The sequence below is a fragment of the Protopterus annectens genome, chromosome 6.part0, assembly GCF_019279795.1.
Source record: "Protopterus annectens isolate FY-2018-M chromosome 6.part0, PAN1.0, whole genome shotgun sequence".
In the NCBI taxonomy this organism is placed as follows: Eukaryota; Metazoa; Chordata; order Ceratodontiformes; family Protopteridae; genus Protopterus; species Protopterus annectens.
The window spans coordinates 666,668,527-666,693,466 of record NC_056737.1 but is presented as its reverse complement, the minus strand read 5'-3'; the positions used below and the strand labels follow the sequence as shown (position 1 = coordinate 666,693,466).

The window sequence follows — 24,940 nt, the reverse complement described above, 5'->3', positions numbered from 1 at the left end:
TGGGAATGTCTGACAACACTTTAAAGAGGAAACTGAATGCAGTGTGTAGATGTCTGCCAAATACTGCTAACATAAAAGATTGTAGCTCAACAGCAGGAACTGAGGATGTCAGATCCTCAAACCACAGCTCAGTGAGGGGCGAAGTGCCAGATTAGCCAAACATCCACAAGTCATGGATCCTCAAACATCAGCTGAGTGTTGGGTACAGTGGGAGCTTAGCCAAACATCCACGAATCATGGATCCTCAAACCTCAGCTCAGCATGGGGTAAAGTGGGAGCTTAGCCAAACATCCACGAGTCATGTATTCTCAAAGCTCAGCTCAGTGTCGGGTAAAGTGGGAGCTTAGCCAAACATCCACGAGTCATGAATCCTCAAACATCAGCTCAGTGTCAGGAAAAGTGGAAACTTAGCCAAACATTCACGAGTCATGGATCATCAAACCTCAGTTCAGTGTGGGGTAAAGTGGGAGCTTAGCCAAACATCCATGAGTCATGGATCCTCAAACCTCAGCTCAGTGTGGGGTAAAGTGGGAGCTTAGCTAAACATCCATGAGTCATAGATTCTCAAACCTCAGTGTGGGGTAAAGTGGGAGCTTAACTATACATCCATGAGTCATGAATCCTCAAACCTTAGCTCAGTGTGGGGTAAAGTGGGAGCTTAGCCAAACATCTACGAGTCATGGATCCTCAAACCTCAGCTCAGTGTGGGGTAAACAGTGATCATAGCCAAACATCCACGAGTCATGGATCCTCAAACATCAGCTCAGTGTGGGGTAAAGTTGGAGCTTAGCCAAACATCTACAAATCATGAATCCTCAAACATTAGCTCAGTGTGGGTAAACAGGGAGTTTAGCCAAACATCCACAAGTCATGGATCCTCAAACCTCAGCTCAGTGTGGGGTAAAGTGGGAGCTTAGCCAAACATCCATGAGTCATGGATCCTCAAACCTCAGCTCAGTGTGGGGTAAAGTGGGAGCTTAGCCAAACATCCACGAGTCGTGGATCCTCAAACCTCAGCTCAGTGTGGAGTAAAGTGGGAGCTTAGCCAAACATCCACAAGTCATGGATCGTCAAACCTCAGCTCAGTGTACATCCATGAGTCATGGATCCTCAAACCTTAGCTCAGTGTGGGGTAAAGTGGGAGCTTAGCCAAACATCCACGAGTCGTGGATCCTCAAACCTCAGCTCAGTGTGGGGTAAAGTGTGAGCTTAGCCAAACATCCACAAGTCATGGATCCTCAAACAGCTCAGTGTCAGGTAAAGTGGGGGCTTAGCCAAACATTCACGATTCATGGATCCCCAAACATCAGCTCATGTGGGGAAAAGTGTGAGTTTAACCAAAGATCCATGAGTCATGGATCCTCAAACAATAGCTTAGTGTTGGGTAAAATGGGAGCCTAGCCAAATATCCATGAGTCATGGAGATCATTAGCTATTTATGGACTTACTCTGGTAAAGAACACTTTGGTGCTGAGCTGGAGCAAAAATCTTTTTGAGGCCTTCAGTCATGGATTATTACGTAGAGCTTGGTTGTTAAAGGGGCTGTGAGAGACAGACTATGAAATATAAAACTGGGGGAGATACTTCTGAGGACTGAAAATTTGCTTGCAAGATACTGTGAGCAATACTGTAAATAAAGTTATGGAGCCAAAGTGTTTTTTTTTTTGTTTGTTTTAATTTCTTTCTGGAGTAATAAACTTGTGTTTTTATAGGCTTACAACTTACACACACAAACACACACTCATACAAACACAATACATTTCTATTTACGTAATAGACACACACACACACACACACACACACACACACACAAAATGCAAGAGTGCAGGTCTGTGTACTTAATAAATGATTTTCGACTGGAAACAGACGGCCTGCCTTGCTTGGCTTACTTTCGAATACTTAGTAACTCTGTACAATTATATATTTTTTATTATTATTATTTATTTATTTATTTTTTTACTTAAGATGAGTTTAGGTTTGCTACTTCTACTACTTTTGTCTGATCTGATTAATATATAGTGATTAACTAGAGATATATGGGCTGAAAATCTTCCACACAGAGAAGTTTCTTACACTGTTTTGTTTTTGGACCCACTACACTTGTTTAGTGGATTTTGAGACTTCGGGGATACCACGGAGATTACTGGGTTTTTTTTTTGGTTTTTTTTTTATTAAGGATAAACATTTAGGGATTGTTATGTTGTGGTGATACTGAAAGCATAAATTTAAATATAAAATTTAATGTACATATGCAGTTGTTCCCCTAAGAACATTACATACAAATTAGAAGTCGAAAAGGGATACTTAGTACAACATGTATAACACTGCATAATAACTATAAGAATCGATCACAGAAAGCTGCTCCGATGGCGTACAAGAATAAAGCCATGATCACAGTCCAGCCGACCTGTGTTTAAGTATTGGCTTGGGCGACTGATGGAGTGGAAGGTAAGGGATGGGCGCACCAATCCCAGGTGGGCGGACACTGCTTGATATGCTCCCTAACAGGGGCATGGTTCAAAGAGGCGAGTTGCCCTTGGATGTAAACGAGTGTGGTGGGTAGGGAAAGAGAAATGAGATCGTATAAAAAAGAAATCCCCCCAGGAGAAGTACCAATGGCTACTGTGATCTATAACCAGCTCCAGCAAAAAAGAGTAAGACTGGGGGGTGGACAGTAGTTGGTAGTCCTGGCATGGATGTTGAGTACTGGGGGCCAGTAACAATGAGGTCCAAGGTAACAAAAAAAAAAAAGAATCAAAGTATGTTTGAAAATATTGTGAAAATAAAATGGAAAAGCAACTTACTAAGTCCAGAAAGTTTAGGATTTTTGGATGCAAGTGTTTGCAAAGGTAATTTTATAGCTAAAGTAGAAGTTGAAAGATTCTTCCTTAGGTAGACAGTAAATAATGGAGGTGTGATGGAAAGAAAGTGTTCAGTGTTTTTAGGAATGTGATGAGTTGACATATTTTAAAAATTCCCTCCTAATTAGGAAGGAACAAACAGTTGTAACCAAGGAAATTATTCTTCTGAACAGGGATATACGATTTGGATTGCCAAGATACAGTAAGGCAATGCTAAGTTTAATTATACTGGCTGCAAAAAAAAAAAAAAAAAAAAAAAAGGCAACTACTAGAAAATGGAAAACAGTCTAAACCAACTGCAGTTGAAGCCTGAACACTGTAAAGAAAATAAAGTAACTGGAGGTGGGACCTTTAGAAAAGGGAATGATCAAATTACATAGAAATAAATTAAATTTGTGAGAACAATACATGCAGAACAACATTCGGACAAGAGTGAGGTTTAAGGCAGGGCACAAACTGAACAATTTATTTAATGCCTTAGTGAATGACAATTGTTAAAAGGAAAACATTTATGTATACTGCATGGAAATAATAAAGAAGCGTGCCACTATGGTTTGTTTTATTTTTTCTAATGTATATGTACCCATGTGCTAAGCAGAAATGGCACAGGTCTGTGATTCATTTTCCTCCACAACAAAAATACGCGATTTGGTTGTGGAGTACTGCATTGTAAAAATGGAATAATTTGGTGAGACAGTCAAAATACCACCCATTTCTAAACCAATCCAGTTTACTTAATATCTAAGTAACATTTTTTCTCTTTTTTTTAACTAGGTACACCAATAAAAATACCTTAGATTTTGACCAGATCACTTACTTTCACACGCTTTGTAGATTAGTTCTGCTTTTGGCTTCAACATATCCAGGAGGACTGTTGTTTCTTCACATAGCAACATACTTTCAATCCTCAGCTGATAGCTATGAAGCAAAATAAGTGATTTTGAATTACTCATGTTCTAATTAAACATGATACATAATATATAAACTTCTACATACTTCATGCTCGTTTCCCTTTCAGACAAAGTTACTTTATAAGCAAACAAAAATACCAGACCCAAAACAGAGTAGCATCCACTGTGAAGTAATATATGTCCCCTCAAACACAACACAGACAACAGGCAACAGAATATTCTTTTTCTAATTTCTTTATACAAGTACCACATGAAAATGCAACAAAATAAGACAGAAAACTGCATTCTGCACCAACTGTTACCACATCCACATTTAGAAGTTTTTAGCAAAAGTTTTATGTTTACTGCTACTAGATGAATTTGTTTAAAATAGTTAACATTTTATAAATTTTGTGCATACATACCTCAGGAAAACCATTTATATTTTTCAAAGGCAAAACAGTGTAAGAAACTTCTCTGTGTGGAAGATTTTCAGTCCATATATCTCTAGTTAATCACTGTATATTAATCAGATCAGACAATAGTAGTAGAAGTAACAAACTTAAATTCATCTCAAGTAAAAAAAAAATAATAAAAAATATATAACTGTACAGAATTACTAAGTATTCGAAAGTAATCCAAGCAAGGCAGGCAGTCTGTTTCCAGTCGAAAATCCTTTATTAAGTACACAGACAAGCAATCCAAGTAAAACAAAAACAGAGTAATAATTTCCTCACAAGCTTTCTAAATATATACATATATATATATATATATATATATATATATATATATATATATATATATATATATATATATACTTTTATCAGGCAGGAGTGGTTTATTGTGCGGTAAAACAAAGTGTTATTGGTACACATGGTAAATTCACATCCTCTCCCCCATCAGTGTGACATTCGAGCTGGTCCTGCCCTACTTAGTAGCTGTCATAATAATACAACCCTTATGTACTTTAAATAAAATTTATAATGATGTGGTACCTCTTATTTAACCAGATTATTAAGTAGATTATTAAGTCTGTGATTTTATCCAAGAAAATATACTACATGACTGGAAATATATCAACCTTAGTCCATTTGGCAATCAAAAAAATATATATATAAAAATATATACATATACACTTTGCATGTAAAAACTTAATTGTAAAAATCATATTCTATTTTCTAACCTGTTGTTAACAAAGATTGCTTTCGCCCTTCTAGACTTCTTCAGTTCTGTGTACAAGAACCCTAAAAATCTATCTATAAGAATATTATTGTCTAATTAGATAGTATTGTTATTACTCATCATTTTGAATAAAGTATTTAAAACCAACTGGTAGAATCGAATAAAATAAAATAAAATAAAATTAGTCATGTAAACAATGTGGCAATTTTCTAAGTTCCAGTACACTTTTAATTGAACAGTACTAGTTTAGTCCAGGTTTCCTAAAAGAGTTCAGCTTTAATTGCCCCATGAGTTCATATTTCTCCAGAATATTTGGGATGTCCCCTTCAAGATCACCCATGTCTATGTGATCCAGGATCTGGAACTTAAAACCCGTGTGTCTTTTATGAAGAGAAAGGTGTTTGGCTAGTGCATTATTTTTACATCCAGAGCGGATTTCTGACAGATGACATGAAATCCTACGCTTGAGTTCATTTACAATCTTGTCCACATAGAATGAATCACATTAACTGCACTGTGCCCTGTAAATTACTTTTGTAATGTTACAGTCACCTCCTGCACCAAGGCCAATAAAAACTCTCACCTTGCTGTATACAAAATGTACAATTAGTTTCACATCTTTTAGTGTTTCTCTCATATGGTCTAGGTTTAAATTCAACAAAACTTCTAATGTTCCTAGCCTTCCGATAAAAAAGGATGCGGCTTCACCTATGATGTTAATCAGAAAAGGGTTGCCTGTGACAATGTCCCAGTTTTCTTAAATAACATTTTTGATACTGTGATAATCCAAAGTGCATGTCAGGATGCAGCTATTTTTGCATTTGTTATTCTCTGTGGAATTTCTTAACATTCTCCTACTGGGGAGGTTAAGTGAAGGTGCTTCAGTCCTTTTCAGGATGTTCGACTGGAAACAGACTGCCTTGCCTTGCTTGGATTACTTTCTAATACTTAGTAATTCTGTACAATTATATATTTTTTAGTATTTTTTTGACTTAAGACGAATTTAAGTTCATTACTTCTACTACTGTCTGATCCAATTAATATACAGTGATTAACTAGAGATATATGGACTGAAAATCTTCCACACAGAGAAGTTTCTTACACTGTTTTGTTTTTGGACCCACTATACTTGTTTAGTGGGTTGTTTTGAGACTTCGGGGATACCACGGAGATTACTTGTTTTATATTTTGCAAGGGCTAACACAACAATATTAGAGAGAACATGCAAAATGTCAGGTGGGCAGATGAAGAGAATGTCAGTAAAAGGTGCCTCCATACTGGTTGTGAAGAAAGACTGCATGGAAGCTGCATTTCACAAAGAGGAAGACCAACATGGTGGTCTGCACATATGTCACAGGGAAATGTAACAATGATGCAAAGGTAAATTAAGTATTGTAGAACATTCAGTAAATAATGTACTATACTGCAATATGATAGTAAATACCATTGGTAATAGGCACATGCCTCCTTCAGGAAGTTTGAGTAAAAACTGCAAGAAAGATCCAGCCAAGCTAAAGTCTACACTGTGTAAAACCTTAAACCTACTGTAGTGGAACTCTAACCTGGTTTTCCAGCTACCTTTCAGACAGGTCCCAAGCTGTGAAATGGTGCCAAGCCTCCTCCAGCTTCCTTCCCACCCCTACAGGAGTTCCCCAAGGGTCCATACTTGGCCCTCTGCTATTCAACATCTTAGTACTTGATTTCCACAAAGCTATTCCCAATACCAAAATTGTCCAATACGCAGACGACTCAACTTTGATCTGCTATGCCTCTAACCTTACAGAACTCCAGTCTCTAACTCAAACCGCCTTCTCAACCACTGAAAAATGGATGCACCAAAACCACCTCTCACTTAATGCTAACAAAACTAAGATTCTTCTATTCACTCACTCTAAATCCACCCCCACTGAAAAAAACTCATTTCAAATTACAAGCCTTAATAACTCCATCATTGACATCGTTCCCTCTACCAAACTACTAGGGGTCACCATTGTTGAACACTTAAAATTCAATACCCACATCCAACTTAACATCAAGAAAACCCACATAAAACTTGGCCTACTATACAGAAACAATCAATTCCTCTTCCCGTCTACTAGACATACCTTGGCCACTACCTATCTCCTCTCATCTCTTCTATATGGTGCTCCTCTGCTTACAAATCTATCTTCCACCCTATCCACCAAACTGGAAGTATGCTACAATACAATCTCCAAATTCGCCACCAGGGCAAATTCCCTCTCTCATCACTGCACCTCCCTTCAAACTTTAAATTGGCTAGAACTCCCTAATCAACTAGACCACCTCCAAATTGTCTCAGTCCACAAACTAATATTTCAACCTAGCAGCTGCCCCGCACTATCAAATATTCTTCAACCTTATACCCCCCTCAGATCTTCTCCCCAAACATTATTTCCATCCACAAACCAAAGTGCCCAGATGGTCAGCTTCTAATCTCCTTTACCCTAGCTAAAAAATGGAATGCCCTGCCCTCTACACTGAGGACCTGTGACAACCTACACTCCTTCTAAACACAACTCCACTGCCACCTGCACACTCGAAGAAAATGTAACTGTACTCTTCATTCTATACCTCCCAAGCTCCCCTCCTCCTTCTCTCCTTGCTAAACTTTTTGCCTCTCTAATTTGCGCCTCAGTCATACATTGTTAATGTAACTAACATCCCCTCTTCTAACCTTATGTTCTATGCCTGTCGTCCTCCTGGACAATTCTTCTTAACATCTTAGTTGCTTAATTTTAAATTAATTCATACTGTATACCAACTGTTTTTGTAGAATTTCCACCTATTTTGATTGTAATAATTGTTCTTTGTATTTTCCTAGTATTTTCATTATGTGATTTAACATTGTACTGTGGAGCTTTTCTCCCCGGGCCTCCACTGAAAATGGGCTCTCGAGCCCAGTGGACCTCCCCGGTCACCAAACTGAAATAAATAAATAAATAAAATAGTGGAGGCCCATGGGACATATGCAAATGGCCACTTAAGGACATACCAGTTTTTCAGCTGCATGGCTTCTGAATGCTCACGACCTTTTATGTTTTTATATGTACATTCATTCCAGGCCAGTGAAACAGCAACTTAGGATATAAAGCTCTTCAAATGTATAACAACTAAGCACAATGTTCTAATACTTTCAATATTTTGTCATTCACTATCTTTCTGAAAGCTTTTCATACCTTCAGCATATTTAGTTATATGTATTTTTTTCTGAAGTAAACATTCTAAGCCATATATTTTCAATAGCATTACCACCACAAACAGAACAATGCTCTAATGTGAGAGATGGATCCTGGTTACCAGTATTTTTAGTGGAACACTTCTGCCAGACCACAAATTTACAATGAAAAATATAGGCACAATTGTTATTTTTTTTTTAATCTGTTATGTTACACACAGATTCATCTACAGACTACACGGGTCATTTTCTTCTTTGATGGAATGTTTATAACCAGTTTCTCACTCTGTGCAGAAGCAGACTAAGATGATGGTCATAAGCTACACACTCTACAGAACAAAAGGTTTAATCTTTCCCCAGCTCTCCTCCCCTTGTGCATGCCAGGCATCAGCCCTCTCCTTGTCTTGAGCATGTTCACCTCCCATGGATTGACAATGGACCCCAAAAATTGCAACCCAAGCAGGTATGGAGAGGGTTTTGTCTCCACCTCTTCCCCCAAAACTAGGCCCAACCATGTTTAAGGATAGACTCTAGCTGATCCCAGGACACAGAACCTCATGATGGTCCACAGCAAGCAGGTCCCTATTCCACACATCATGAAGACAGTGACTATTATTTTAATGGATTCATATGGATTAGCCAAAGGAAGTTTTGTTGAATGCAACCAGATCAAACACCATGCACCAAAACTATATTCAGCGAACATTAGAAACATTTTTTTTTTTGTGGGGGCAAGCCCCTTTCTGCATCCCTATGTGGAAGAACACACACACACACACACACATATGCATATACATATATAGGTCCTCTTCTAAATCTCAAAAGCTCATAATCTCGAAATTCAAAATACTGAGTCCAAAATCTTGAAAGTTCAAAATACAGAAAACTCAAAATATTGAATTTCATAATACTGAAAAAATTACAGGATACTAACACTTACTATACTCCACTAGCAGTACATAGAGAAACAAATAGAAGACAAAGCATATTAGTTTACTCCAACTATTAGCAGGGGGGCAAGCCACCCTGTACCCCCCCCATACCTCCTGCTACTTAAATATATCACCTCCGAGATTGCACTTTACTACAGTAAGATGAGTTATGTTGTTGTATAGCAAATTAAAAGGGAACATGGCTAAGGTTACAACAGGCAGTCATGAAGCATGTAATGGTATGTTTGCCATTATCTTCTGTGGAGTGTGATCTTGGAGTTGATATATTTAATTATCAGGGTGTGTGGGGGTTGCACAGGGGGGCTTTCCTCCCTGCTTATAATTGGAGAAGAGTAATATGTTTTGTTATGTAGTTGTGCTAGAATATTGTAAGAGTTGGTGTACTCTGGTTCTTCGATAATATGAAATTTAGTATTTTGAGTTTTCAGTATTTTGAACTTTCAAGATTTTGGACTCAGTATTTTGAATTTCAGGATTATAAGCTTTCAAGATTTAGAAGTGGACCTATATATAAATATATATATATATATATATATATATATATATATATATATCTATATATATATATATATACACACACACACACACACACACACACACACACACACACACACACACACACACACACACACACACACACACACACGATATAAAAAGTGCACACACCTCTGTTAAAATACCAGGTTTTTGTGATATAAAACAATGAGACCACAATAAATCATTTTAAAACTTTTCCCACTTTTAATGTGACCTATAACCTGTACAATTCAATTGAAAAACAAACAAATCTGTTAGGGGAAAAAATATGAAAAATAAAAAAACGTACAATAAGCTGGTTGCATAAGTCTGCACACCCTTAAACTAATACTTTGTTGGAAGCACCTTTTGATTTAATTACAGCTACTGGGTACTCTTTAGAACATATGTTGACATGACAATACAAGGTCATTTAGGAGATCATATAATTCTGTCTGTGATGTATAACCCAAAATAACTGAATCCAAGTCACAAAAGTGACAGTATATTAGGCCAGATGTCACCAGAACAGTTTTGGTGCACATTTTAAAAGGCTGCACTAGTCCTTCATTTAGCCACTAAGGTATTAATGTAGGATAGAAGTTTATGTTGAAATTAAATTTTACAGCATATACTTAATCATCTGTTTTGATGGCACTTCATATTTCAAGACAGGAACTTCGGTCAGGAAGTAATTACGTCTATTAGGAGTTGCAACTGCACGAGACATGAAACAGACCTAATACAAAAGACGCAAAGAGTTTCAGCTTGCTGTTGCTAAGGACTTACTGAATGTATGTTTGTCCTTACTGAATGTCTGTATGTTGCACTCAATGGATAACATGCTACAACAACTATAGAGTACTGCATTGATGGTAACATTTAGTATAAAAAAAAAATTTTGTAGATGTAACAGATACATGTACGTAGATACCCTAATGAAAATAATGCATCATAATGATATGGATACATTTTATGGGTTATTCAAACTGTAATAAGCAACCAATAATACCACACAGGGTGGGCATTACTAGGGAGTTAACATACGCCCTTGGGTGTTGTGAGGCCTGACATGATCACACCGTGGAGTGCATTAATATACTTGCAGTTTTTTTTTATTAATGAATACTTTTTTCAATATATTTTTGATGTGAAATAGTTTGTTTGCCTAATATTCCAAAATTGTCGTAGCATATTGCTGTTAGATGGAAGTATTTTACATCCGAAATAAAAGTTATGCAAGTACACACATGCACAGACTCATAAATATATACATACATAGAAGCATACAAACAGAACAAAAAGCACATACATGATCAGCAGCTAAAGCCCCTCTGTTGCAACTCTCCCTATGACATATCACAAATGATTAAGGCCAGTCAATTTCAGGCAGGGGTTTCATATTTTTTTAAAGAATGGATGTTGACAGACTGCACACTGCAGAAATGCATTGTTATTCCCTATACCACTTTTGGTGTGTCTCCTTCTCTCTTACATACACACACACACACACACACACACACACACACACACACACACACACAAACCCAGCAGATACAGCTTATTTGTTGCAACCCCCCCACCACATGCCTCTTATATGTCCTTGATTTTGCAGCTTGTTTGGAGGATTAAGGTCAGTCAATAATGACAGACAGAGTTTCACATTTCTTATTCTTTAAGGCTTGCAAACTGATATCTAAAGATGTTGACAAACTGCATGTTGCATAAATGTATTGTTATTCCCTATCCTACTTGGTATGTTCCGTCTCTCTCTCTCTCCTCTGTCTCTCTCAAGCACAAACACACTTCTTTCTCTCTCTCACTGACACTCACACATATGCACATTTCTTCTTCTTCTATTTACTTTTTTCTTTCTTTTAATTTTATGATTACTAAACAGCAAAACCATGTTTAAAGGCATAAAAATGGTGGCTGTTTGCTTATTTTTCTCTCCGATCTTGGCACCCGGTGCAGTGAAGACGAGGACTTGCTTTTCATTTGGCATTACCTATACATTAACACCCTGCTGGAGAACGCAAGTTCTCTAATCAGAGTGGTGATGTACAGTTTGCCCATTATCTAAAAACACTTGATGCATGTGTAGGGTAAGCCTAACTACATATTTCTATGCTTTTATTACATGGATATTTCTAACACTAAGTTAACATAGGCATGGAGAATAAATCCAGATATTTATTCAATTGTTCATTATTTTAATACCTAAATGACTTGTATCGTTGATGGTCAAGGCAGCAGCAAGCCAGTCAAGAGACACAAGACTTCTCCATACCCTGCAACAGTCTTCATTTCATAATATGGTATACCATGAGGCTTCCAGGCAAGCTTTTTTGTATAATCCTACTAATGTGTTTTGTCCTGTGATGTCCTGTAACTGGTACATTTGCTGGTGTACCTGGGTCATCATCACAAGATACTTAAATCCATTCATGTTACACAATATGAATGACAAATGCTGCACACACAGATCTCCACACAGTGCTGGCTGAATGCAAATACCTGTATTTCCTGTTATGTTGTGAAAACTAAGAGAAATTTCATAAAAAGTAAGTTACACAATATAAAGAGAGTAATGGTCTTTATAGACACAAGCTTCTACAAGCCATTTGATCGACTTTCATTTGGTCGACAGGCAGATTTGCCCCCCTCCCCAATGTTGTGCGACCCTGGAGTTGATATATATAGTTAGGGAGGGTGTGGGGGCGAAGCCCCCCACATAAAACTGCTTGTCGACCAAATGAACTGTCGACCAAATGAAAGTCGATCATATGGCCTGTCGACCACGTGATAGGGATCCATATATATATATTATTTATTTATTTATTTTTCCATCTTGGAAGATATCCTAGTTGACCCTGTGGTGGGTCTCTGGAGCCAAGAAGTGAGGTCAGAGAACTTGCTTGGCAGCCAGGGTTGGATACAGGAATACCCCCAGGGCTAAATGATTACTAATGACTATTTCTATTAACAATGTCTTAAAAATGAGAACTACAGAGTTATAATATGTTTTAGTAAAAGACTTCATCTTCTTCTTTTGGCTTTTCCCAGTTAGGGGTTGCCACAGTGGATCACCTGTCCGCTCATGATTGGCAGTGGAGTTTTACAGTGTCGAGATGCCAGCCCGGCGCCCAACCTTCCACAGAAGACACACACATGCACACACTCACACCTAGAGCCAATTTAGAGTATCCAATCCACCTACAGCATGTCTTTGGGATGTTGGAGGAAACCGGAGCACCCGGAGGAAACCCACGTGACCACAGGGAGGATATGCAGACTCCAGACAGAAGGCACCCCAGCTGAGGATCGAACCAGGGAACATCTTGCTGTGAGGTGACAATGCTAACTGCTGCACCACTACAGCCACCCATATTTTAGTAATATACTGACATTTTTAATTATGGCTTTATGCCATCAAGTGATTTCTAAAAAGAGCTTTTATTACTTTTACGTTGACTGTTTACATTCAACATTTTTTACAACTGATATTTCACTGTTTAGTATTTTAAATAATTTTTAACCTAATGTCTAAGTTTCTGTTATCATGAATATCACAGGATTGTTCAATCATATAAATGGCCATGTGTTTGCAAGTGTGCTCAGTTCTGAAGAAGTCTTTCACCTGGATGAAAGTGCTAAACTGTTGAATAAAACTGAAAAATTGTTTGTACTGAGTCCAACTTGTGGTTCCAGTATAACTTTATAATTCTGGTCCTTTTGTTATACAGCTTATTAAGCCAAAGAGTTTAATTGTAAATTTGGTGCTGCATTTATTATGAATGAGGACTGAGGTTTTGATGAAATTGTTGAGGTGAGGACAGAAACTCTCAGCAGATCTGTGTTTAAATATCAGGTCTTCAAGGGGAGAGGGGTTTATTTATTTATTTTACATTTGTTTACCGGGATAGTCCGACTGGACACAGGTCCACTTACAGCAGTGGCCAGGGGAGAAAAGCTCCACAGCTTGTAACAATAATCAGAACATGACACAGACAAACGCATATCAACAATAAGTGAGCTAAAACAACATGGTTAACATGAAGTAGTGTCAAACTGGAGATCAACTGTTAGGGTTCTAAACAATAAAGCAACCCTCCTATATACTTGAAGCTGTTAACATGTTCCACTAGAAGCACCATGCTGTAACTTACAACACAACTTAATAATGCCAGCAAGTATAGCACTCCTACATCACAACTAAACATAAGACCTTACTAAACTAGAGACATGTTACAATAAAACAGCCAAATTCGCTAAAAACTCTCCATGTAAAACACACCATTGCACTGCTTTTAGACAACTAAACTGGCTAGAACTCCCTCAGCTCCTACAATACAAGCAACTAACCTTCGCCAGATAAAACCCCAGCCCTCCAAGATCTTATACAAAACATACACCACCACTGGAACACTCCGTTCCAGTGACAAACTCCTAGTAAAATCCACCAAGGATAACAACTCAGCTGGAGAATCCTTATTCTCTAACATCATTCCTAAAATATGGAACAAACTACCCACTTCCATCACTTTCATCTGCACCCCAGTACGATTTAAAAAACTTCTATTTAATCACTTAGAAAAGACCTGGCTTTGCTCTTGCTACCCACCTGACTAACTCTATATACTGCACTTTTATATACACCCTCCGATTTCCTTAAGCTCTACACTTCATAGTACTAGCCTATTATGCCTTTTTCCTTCCCTATATATACTTACTCTAGTACCGCAAATCATTTCAAGGCTTCCTCAGAAATGTTGTATTTACTCAACTATATACTCTAGCACCTCAAATTATTGTAGGTCTTCCTCAAAAAATTCTGTACATTCTGAAATATATACTAGTCTTCAGTTTGTATAATACTGTATACTCTTTGATGGACAAATTTTGTAAAATTGCTAATGTGTCATTTCTTTTGGTTATTTATGTTGTACAATATGCAGTTTCATTGATGACCTGTACTCTGCTATTTTTCTTGTTGTATAATGTTTGCTTTTTACATTGTTGGAGCTTTTCTTCCAGGGTCTCAGCTGAAAATGTACCCGTGTCCAGTTGGACTTTCCCCATAAACAAATGTTAAATGAATATATAAAATAAAAATAAAATTGCAATAAAATAAGCTTCTTTCTACCCATACTAGTAGATTTCAACAATTGCAAAATTTAATTGTTTTATCTTTTTTACATGTTTGCTCACGGTTTCCTTTTTCAGCGGTAACCCAAAAACACTGTATAGTTAAGTGACTTGCTGAAAAGTCACACAAGAGGAAAATGGAATATAAATAAAAATTCAAATCTTGTACCTTGAGCAGCAAGAAGCAACTCATTAATAGCTTACAGCCTTAATCCCTGCCCACTGCAATGATGTGAACAGCCATAAAAAATGCACATATCAAGTCAGTTATTAAACATGCAAAAACTCTGCATTTTAACCAATATTCTTTCTCCAAATGCATGCGAGGTGTCCACAGATTCTATTAGGACACTTAAGTCAGCACTTTGTACTACCTCTGTATAAAGCAAGGCAAAACAGCCAGCATAATTATTATCTCATCATACGTCTGAGTAGTACCCAATAAAAGCTGTATTGCTGAATGGCTGTAATGACATATAATCAACAGACACTGCAACAAAGCAGTGAACATGCATGTTTACCAATGTACTGTATACAAAATGCCAACAAAGATAACAATGTGCACCGATGGTGTCAGGTATACATCAATGAAATCTGGAAACTTAAGCAACAAAACAAGTACACAAGTACACCTGACCAAATATACAGCTTCTGTTATAATTACAGAGAAAATATTATTACATCCAGGTATCCAGTCACTATGTAATAAACAGAAAAAGAAAAAAATTACTAATAAATTTACTGACGCAAAACAGTAGCACATTTAAACTCAAAAATCTGCTGTTATGATAAGCAGCTAAACTGAAGAGCAAGACAATAAGACAAATGCTTTTAGTTATTACATACTGTTACAGAATGAACATTGTCGTGTCCATAGTTACATTTTCAGTTGCTGGGATAAATAAACAGCTATTCTCCATGCTGCATAGAGAAACACCAACCAGGAAGCAGTACAACTAAGGTGTTATAATAAACATTTATTTTATGAGGCTAACAAAGTTGCAATCCATCTAGATTTTAAATTTCTGCTATAAGAATTTAACATTATTTTGAATAACAACCTTACTGGATAGTAAATGCATTTTAAACAACTGCTAAGCAAAAGTAGAAAAAAACTTACCTTTGTCAAAGAAACAACCAAACAGCTTTACCATAAAAAATATGTGTACAGGGACAAGCATGCAGTAGAGATTGTCTCATGTCTGAAGGCAAACCTTGTAGTTATAATGGCAACATTTTTTTGACACAAGTGTAAAAATTATGGTGTTCAAGCAATAACTCCCTTGTCCACAACACACAGTTCAATTAACTATAGCTGAGGTTTAGATGACAAAATTGCCTTCACATATGCTCGTGACCTTTAAAGAAACATGGAAACCGCTCTGGAATCTTTCTTACTCTGCATTTCAGCTTGTGACAAACCCAGTGATGGCAAACATATGTCACCCTAAGACAGCTCATGCAAAGTATCACCAGCACCAATCCACTTCCAAATTTCTTCAAATGCCTCTTTCGGCTCTAGAAGAATCTTTAAATACTTGTAGCATAAAAACTCTGAGCTCCTTCTATGTGCACTTCATTTCTGAAATCTAAGAACAGTTAAACAGCAGTTTCTTCATGAACGGACTTCAGTTTCTAGCTTTGTCAATCAGGGATCTCAACCAATCTCAGGTTGTTCTAGAATGCCCAGTCTTCTAGAACTAACATTCTGCTAACATGTTCCTCACTTCCTGCCTAGGTTATCTATCAAGTGTTTTTTGCATCCTGTGCTTCCTCTTATAATTCTAGAAGAGTGCTGATGTATTCAGTAAAATGTTTTTCAAATTCGTGAGCTCTCTCCAAGACACAATCTATCTCTTTATTTAACTTAATTTAGCAAGTTTACATTTTAAGGAAGAGGACTCAGTATATTTCTTTAACAAATCAGTTACAAAACATATCACTTTGTTCTACAATACACTTCAGACTCAACTAGAATTTCTTGCACTTCATGTGGGTGGCTTCAAAGGTGAGAGTTTGATGAAACAGCTTTCTTTTCCTTGTTAACTATGCCGAGTTTCTGCAGTCACCAAGAAGTTTTCCTAGATTAAACACTTCAGCATAAACACACTTGAGCTCAGAGTTACTCATAGGGTTCATTGGTGCTTACTACGCTATTGATCTGTGAGGATCTTAAGAATCCCAGCCTTATATTCCCATGGCAGTTTTTAGCCCTCATATTTTGCATTCAAATAACCCAGACACAAGCTGAATAAGGATATTGGCACATTTGTATGTTCCCTATCCACAAAGGGCAGAGTGCGCAGTTGGAAATGAACATGAGGTTACCCATCCATTCCTTCAAATTACGTAAGTAAGAGAAATACTTTGCTTTTTCTGGATTGGAAGATGGTCCCATTGAAGTGTCATTCCCTGTGATACAAGCCTATTCCTCCAACATGTTCTATTTATTTTGCAAAAGAAACAAAGATTCCTTAGTAGGGTGTCTATGACACTACTGGATTTATGAAAGTGTAGTAGGTCTGGCAGAACGGAGTCTGTTGAAGTTCTGTAGACAAGGCAAAGGTCGCCTCTCAGTATTTATATATTGCTTTTGTTTATCAGCAAAGTCTGAATGGGTACGGAAACCATTTTCAGCAGAGGCCCAGGGAGAAAGGCTCCAGTTTACAAACAACAGTACTAGACAGACTGACACTAACATTTGAAATGCAATACTATACAACAGCCTTTACAACATTCTTCAAAAGAGAAACAACTGCATTTCAAATTTGATAAAGTATACAATATTTGAGGTTGAATAAGTATAACAAAAAGGGGGACAGTGTGTGAATTACAGTGCAAGTAGGACGTGGGTAAGGAGGAAGTTGAGCAGGAATGAGGGTGAAGAAGAGTGATGTGCTAATTGGCTACAGTGTATTTACAGAGCCAAGACATGAGGAAGTGAACCTATATAATACTGAAGAGGGACAAGACTTAGTGATGGTCGGAATAAGTTTCACAATTTAGGCCCTTGACTTTTCTTTTTCAGTGAGAAAATGTGGTCATTCTAGCTGTGACAAGTACAAACTAGAAGGAGTATTATACTTGGAGGTGTCAATGCTCATAATTTTTTCCAGATGCTATAAAGGGAGGAAAGTTCAACACGTGCCCAGTTATAAGCAGCCTGCCACAAACAAAAGCCCAGTGGTTGCTTAGTCATATTGACATCTCTGGCTTGAAGATTTTCAGACAGATTTTGTTTTCTGTTGCTTGTTAGGAAATTTCTATGGACAAAAACGGGAAGCACATACAATGAGCATTTTCAAGATTTTCTTTCTAGGCCAATTAGAATACTGTTTAATGGTTGTCTAAAAGGAGATCTGCAGTGACTGTCATATATTTAGCTGTGCTTTCAAATCTTTGAAGTAACTTTAAGCCCCTCATGTCTTCTTAATGCCAGGCCAGACATGCTGGTCCTGAATGATGCGTCAACAGCATCATGAACATAAAAAAAAACAAGTAATAAACATTTACATACACACACTGATTTTGGCTACAGTTGAATTAAGTTTCTCTAACTTTACTTCAGTGACAACAGCTGATAAAGTTTGGATGTGGTGTTGGAAACCTTCTAATGTAGAGTGTACTGAGCTGTCATGCAAGTAAAGTACAGTGTTTTATCATATATGTCCAGCAATCTTGGTTCCCTATCAAAAGGTAAGGTACACAAGCCTGATGTTGTTTTTTTAGCCTGTGAGGAACAAGCAGAGACAGAATCAGATTGGGCTACTGTACAACTCTCCTCTGTCAGTTGGGATGCTGTAGTACGTCTGCATTTCTTTTTGTTTTGTAGGAGGAGGATGAGTGTCAGGATGCTGGTAATTCACTTTATCCTGAAAGGTTTGGGATAATGTCAAAATAGCAAACTATGACAAAGGGTGCGTGTCTATATACATCTCTTTTTGGGAACATCTGTGGGCCACCAAAATTATATATGAAACAATAAAAAAGCCAAGCAGGATGAGCAAAAACATGGAATGTAAATCTCCTTGGCTCTATGCCTTCTAGGGGAATCAAAAACTCTCCACACATCTATCATTTAAATAGTGAATCAATCCATAGTTTTAAATGCTTAAATAGATAACACTGCAACTATATTTAAAGAAACAACAACACAGATACAATAACATAATGAAATAAGGAAACATTAAATCAAACACTTCCACACTGTTTCATTATTCATACCATGGGGTAACATGGTGTGATACTTAATAATCATCTTAGTTTCCAAGTTATTTAATGCATTCATCATATTACCCCCTCTAGACAAATTCATTCTGAACAAAAACCGCAAAACAAAAATCATTACTACTACTACTAGCCATTCTAATGCCACACTACTTGACACATTTTTATGAACAACAGAAAAATGTCCTTGCATTCTAACTTTGATCATTCTTTTACTTTGCCCAGTATGCCATTAGTCTGCACATAACTACATTTAATACCATACATGACCATTAAAGAAACAAATTATGAAATTGAGTCAACCTATGTAGCTTGCTGTTTATATCAATTTCTATTGTCTGCCCCTGTACACATATTGCACCTCCCACATTTAAACATACCCTTTGTTACATCTATTCTACAATCACCAGGAATCTTACAAGATAAAATCTCACCTATAATAAAACCCATGTTGTGTTTGTCTTTCGGCTTTTCCTGGTTAGGGGTCGTCACAGCGGAACTCCGGTCTGCTAATGATTGGCAGTTGTTTTTTATGGTGTCGAGTTGCCAGCCCGACGCCCAACCTTCAATAAAGGCACGCCTATTCAATGCATGTCTTTCGAATGCCCACTCAACTGCGGGGAGGACATACAGACTCCACACAGAAGGCACTCCCAACCCAAGCCGAGAATCAAACGGGAGAACCTCTTGCTGTGAGGCAACAACGCTACCGCTGCACCACTGCGGAAGTCACCTAATTAAACCCATACTACAATAAAATTAAGAAACTTACATAAAGAGTAGTATGTAAAACACCATCAGACAATAATGGGTGTTACTCTGACTTGATAATGTGCAAAAATATCAGAAAATGTACAATATTTGGTAATATAGAACAGGAGCTCATTATAAAACATTTACTGCTCACTCCTCTACTTAAACCATAACTAACTTTCCTGTTCAGTCTTATGTCTTGCTCAGTGTTACCAAACACTTTTCTTTTGCATTGACTTATGAATTCCTGTGAATATCCTCTCTGCTTGAATCTACTTTCCATCTCCTTGCCAATAAGTTTTCCATGTCTGTTGTGTTATTTTTCAATCTTATAAACTAACTGTTGAGAATTAACCAAATGAGACTGGTGGACAATCACAGCATGTAAAAATTATTTGTGAAAGTTTATTTCCTATATATATTTTTAAACAAGAAACATTTTTATTAAATTATGACATAGGCAATCTTGCATTTATACAAATGAAAATAGACCATACCAACACAATTTCAGTTGCAAACATTATACATTACAAACCTTGCTGGACCAACCATAGCTGCAAACATTATATATCACTTATAATATATCCAGTCATTGTCAAATATTACATAGCTCATTCAAATCCTGCTTTCTTTTAAACCTTGTTCCTCCTCTGCACGTATTGATCTCACAATTCCTATTTTTTCATATGTAATTTGCTCCTACCCTTTTCTAAAGTTCTCAGTTCCAGTTGTTTTAGTTCTCTAAGTATCCTTACTACTTCTAGTACAGTTGGTTTAAACTTTCATTTCCATTTTCTAGTAATTGCACCATAATTAGTCTTAGCAATGCTTTACTATGTCTAGGCAATTCCAGCTCTCATAAAAATAATTTCCTTAGTTATAACAATTCGCTCACTCAGTTCCTCTAACAGAGCAGATCGCAGGGAAACTTTAAAGTCTGTCAACTCATTACACTCCCAGAAAATATGTTCCCAGTTATCTCTCTTCCCCATCACACCTCCAACATTTGCTCTCTACCTGAGGAAACATTTTTGAAGTCTACTTGGGGTAGAAAAATACCTACGTAAACACTTTCAAGCAAAGATCCTAAATCTTCTAGACTTTGTTGCATATTTGGGAGACATACATATATTCCCCATTGTTTCTTTGTAAATTGTTTATCCAATCTCTCTTCCCAATCCTTTCTAAACCTCTGAGTGATTCTTATAGATCATACAATATTTTATATGCTCTACTAATTATTACTTTCTTAATGGTAACTTTTGCTCTAGATTCTACTAAAAACTCTACCAGTGCTGGTCTTTTACTTATGACACTCTGTTTCTTTCTCTTTGCCTATGCTCTGATATCAATCTTTGATAGGGACAGTAATCTCTAACCTGCAATCCAAATAAGTTCTTGCAGTCTTCCCATTTTAATACCTTTCCACCTCTAGTTATCTGTTCCCAATACCTTGCTTCCTTTGCCAGTTTTCTCTGATAAATTCCAGTCCCCTCTGTATCACTAACTGTAGTCATCCCTTTCCTTAGAATCTCCTGTTTCCATTCTCTTGTTGGCTTAGTTATTAGAATACTTTCGGCTACTTTATGAATATAATATTCTGTATGACTATTTCCTACATAATTTTATTTTTATAGGCAAACCGTTCCTGCCTGTTAATGCTACATCTAAAAAGTTAACCAATGCATCCATGAAACCATAACTAAGACTCCAAAGCCCAATTAGTGTTTAACCTCCTAACAAAATCAACACCTGCTTGCTTATTACCCTTGCATAGTAATAACAAATCATCTATGTACCTAACAAACTCTACCACATTTTCTGCCATAAATTGAAATTCATAAAATGTCTCTCAAAATCAACCATAAAAATATTAGCATATGCTGGCACATATGGTGCTCCCATGGCTGTACCATTCTTTTGCACAAAACAGTCATTTTCAAAAGTAAACATGTCATGTGACAGATAAAAATGTAATGATGATAGGTGAAGGTCTTTTTCCTTCTTAAGTCCCAAGTAATGTGACACTGCTCAAAAGCTGTAAACGTGTAGGACAGATATATACATACTTTTAACATCCATGCTTGACCAATAAAAACTAGATTACCAATGAATACTATAAAACCTAGCAACAACCTCAGAAGTATTGTTAACATAAGAAGACACTAAATCTTTCAAAATTTGGGCCAGCAATAACACCATTCTCTCCATGCAACTTCCCACTCCTGAAATAATAAGTTTTCCTGGGGGACAATGAAGAGAGTTATGAATTTTAGAAACAGCATTAAAAGTATCTCTTGCGGGGAGTTTATAAAAATAATACATCAAGATCCTCTTTCCTCACAAAACCTAAACTCCCCCTTCATTTTAATAGCTGAAACAGCTCTTCAATAAAATCTTCACACACGTCGTTCAACCTTCATATAACCATTTTCATTATTCAATAATGTATAACATGGCCACCAAAAAGTAAAGTTATGGAAAAGGTTTAATCCTCTGGAGAGTATCCTGAAGTCTGTGAGGAAGTATCCTCAGCAGGATACTGTGGTGAATATAACTAACTCATACAAGTTCCCTTCTTTATTTCAGGACATTGGTGAAAGCCTTCATTTTCCTTTCTTTCTGCCTTTGGTTATCAGCACTGGAACCAGCAAATATCCTCTGGTTTCAATTCCTAATGAGGAAAGTAAAGCTTCATGCAAGGACAGTACTCTTCTACAAGCCTCAGTGGAGTGCATGATCTCCTGGGAATGTTTAGGGTTTTCAAGGATTATACATTCTGAATTTATTTACAGATATTCTTGCCCCTATAACTCCATCAACTCTATCAATGTCTGAAGTTGGTACCAGTTGTGGTGTAGTTCAAACTTTAAGCCAACTGTAACACCTACATCTGTGCATCAGGCTTGATATCATTAGACAGTGGCTTTCTAACTCCTGATTTGGAAGCCACTGAAATATGTGCACCTTTCTACTTAGAACTTGTGGAAGACTTTCACTTTTCAAGTTTATTTAGCTGCCTATACTAGTTTGCTTGCCTAAACTCTTTTTCTCCACCGAAACAAGAAATTTTATAGGTCTGGAAGACTCCTGTTTTTGAGAGTGCTTTTATAAAACAAAGAGCATTTTTTTCAAAGATAGGAAGATCAAACCTTTAATTACCTTAAACGCATTGTTTTAATACATTTCTCACATATCTCCCAGTCATATCCACAAAATAAGTAAAGAATGTTGCAATCTTTAGAAGCTGCTTGCCTGCCCCAAATGATCACTTTTTTTCTGGTGGCAAGAACCAAAGAGAATGCATGTTGGCAGTAATCTAAAATGGGAGTTGCTTGCCCCTCTAATACATGAATTTATTCAGATTCCTGTAATACATGCATCTACTATGTTAGCTTAAAAACAGTCAAATGTATTGAATGCTAAATAACCAGCGCTCTTCTCTTAACTCTGCAATTTGTCTTGTATCATTCACACCCAAAACCTGGTATTAGACAAGAATAAACATTCAACACTGAAAAACAACTAAAAGAAAATTAACCACAATTACAAATTAAACTCATCTCAAGTCAACTCAAATGTTTAGTGAAATTTAGCCATATCAGTCATGAAGCAGTCTTCCTCTACCATACTCTTGCCAGTTGTCAGCTTACAGGCAGCATTTACACCTGTAGCATTTCCAATGAGGTACGCTACGTAGCCTCACCATCCTGCTTGTCTGCACTATACTCCTCTCTTATCTCCTCAAAGACTTTCAAAACATGAAATAAGACATCATTCACAGAAGCCAATAACCGCTTACTTTTATTAAGCTCGCAAATATAATGAACATTTTAGCCAAGAAGAGTCCAGTACTTATATGGCAAACAGTGTTTCAGGTCCCCCAATCAATAAGCTCTTGTAAAAAAACACTATTTTCACTAAACGCAAATTTAACCTTACACTGAAGGTTGTGATCAATATATTTAAACTATCTGTGAAAAAGAGATTTTACTTTTTCTTTCCCAAACACCCAAGTAGAAATCTTATTAAGCCTTACAATGAATTAATACAAAGTGCTGAACAGTTTTAAGAGATTTAATGGAGGCTGTGATCCTTGAAGGCAGACAAAATGGGGTGCAGTGGTTGTTACAGAACACAGGGACTAATCTAATTCAAAGTGCAAACTGTTTGATGTTACAAGCAATAAAGAAGTCTCTCTCTGACACTTTTAAAGCCTATGCAATATATGTACAACTTTTGTTATTTTCTTATGTTAACACTTACTCTCAGATGTGGAAAGAATTTCTTCCTCCTGTACTTCATATAGGCTTACATGTATTGGTAGCATATTTAAATACAATTACAAATTCTTTATTAGTCTTGTTGCTCCTGCTACTATTAGAACTGTTTGGGTATCCTTCCTCCACACTACTCTATTTTCTGCTTACAAATCCTGGTATTTCATGTCTCTCTCTCTCTCCATATGTAAGACACTATAATAACTGGGTGTAGCAACTTCAGTGATCAATGCTACTTCTATTATCTTTTTTCATTGACTACAATATATTGTTTTCTTGCACTTACTTTTTGAACTGTTGTCAATGGGTGATCAGATGTGACAAACTTAATCATTCTCTGTAATGCTTTGTGGTTCATGTTTCCTATGTTTCTCAGCTATTTCTACATTGAGGCATTTACACAATTCCCTATGCAACAGTCCTGGTACATTATTATGCCTTTCTTTATATAGGCCATCTGCCATAAGTGCATCATACACAGTGACAAGATGTGTAACATTTTCCAGTTCCATTTCACAGAACTTGTGTTTTTTCTGTTTCTCCAACTTTTTCAATGGACTTTGTAAGCCATCATTCATGCAGCCCACTATCTTGATCCACAATTATTACCATTTTATCTATTTGTTTCAGTTCACCTCTCCTTAACCATTCCTGTGTCAAATCTTGGTCAACATGAGGTTGCTCTAGAAGATTTCTGTACTTGTTATTACATTTGTGGACTTTCCGATTTTCTTTCCTTCTCTTCCGGCCTTTTTCCTTACATTCTTTCTTTTGTTTTTGGCATTTTCAGTTGCTGTCTGATTTTATCTACTTCAGAATGAAGCTGGAATGAAAACCAAACTTGAAATGTCTTTGCCTAGTTTATCAGAAGCATCACCTTACATTTCTTCTCCTCATACTTTAAAACGTTCACTATGGTTACAACCGATGAGGT

The 24,940-nt window shown here is 36.8% G+C and overlaps 1 protein-coding gene across 6 annotated transcripts in view; it reads right to left on the bottom strand.

Annotated features, from left to right (window-relative positions):
* INF2 (inverted formin 2) overlaps positions 1 to 24,940 on the bottom strand; it is a 735,156-nt gene that overhangs the window by 278,005 nt on the left and 432,211 nt on the right. For all 6 annotated transcript variants that reach the window (XM_044074343.1, XM_044074344.1, XM_044074342.1 and 3 more), the window contains one exon: positions 3,679 to 3,779. In XM_044074343.1, coding sequence (XP_043930278.1) covers positions 3,679 to 3,779 — 101 coding nt within the window. The remainder of the gene's footprint in view (positions 1 to 3,678; positions 3,780 to 24,940) is intronic.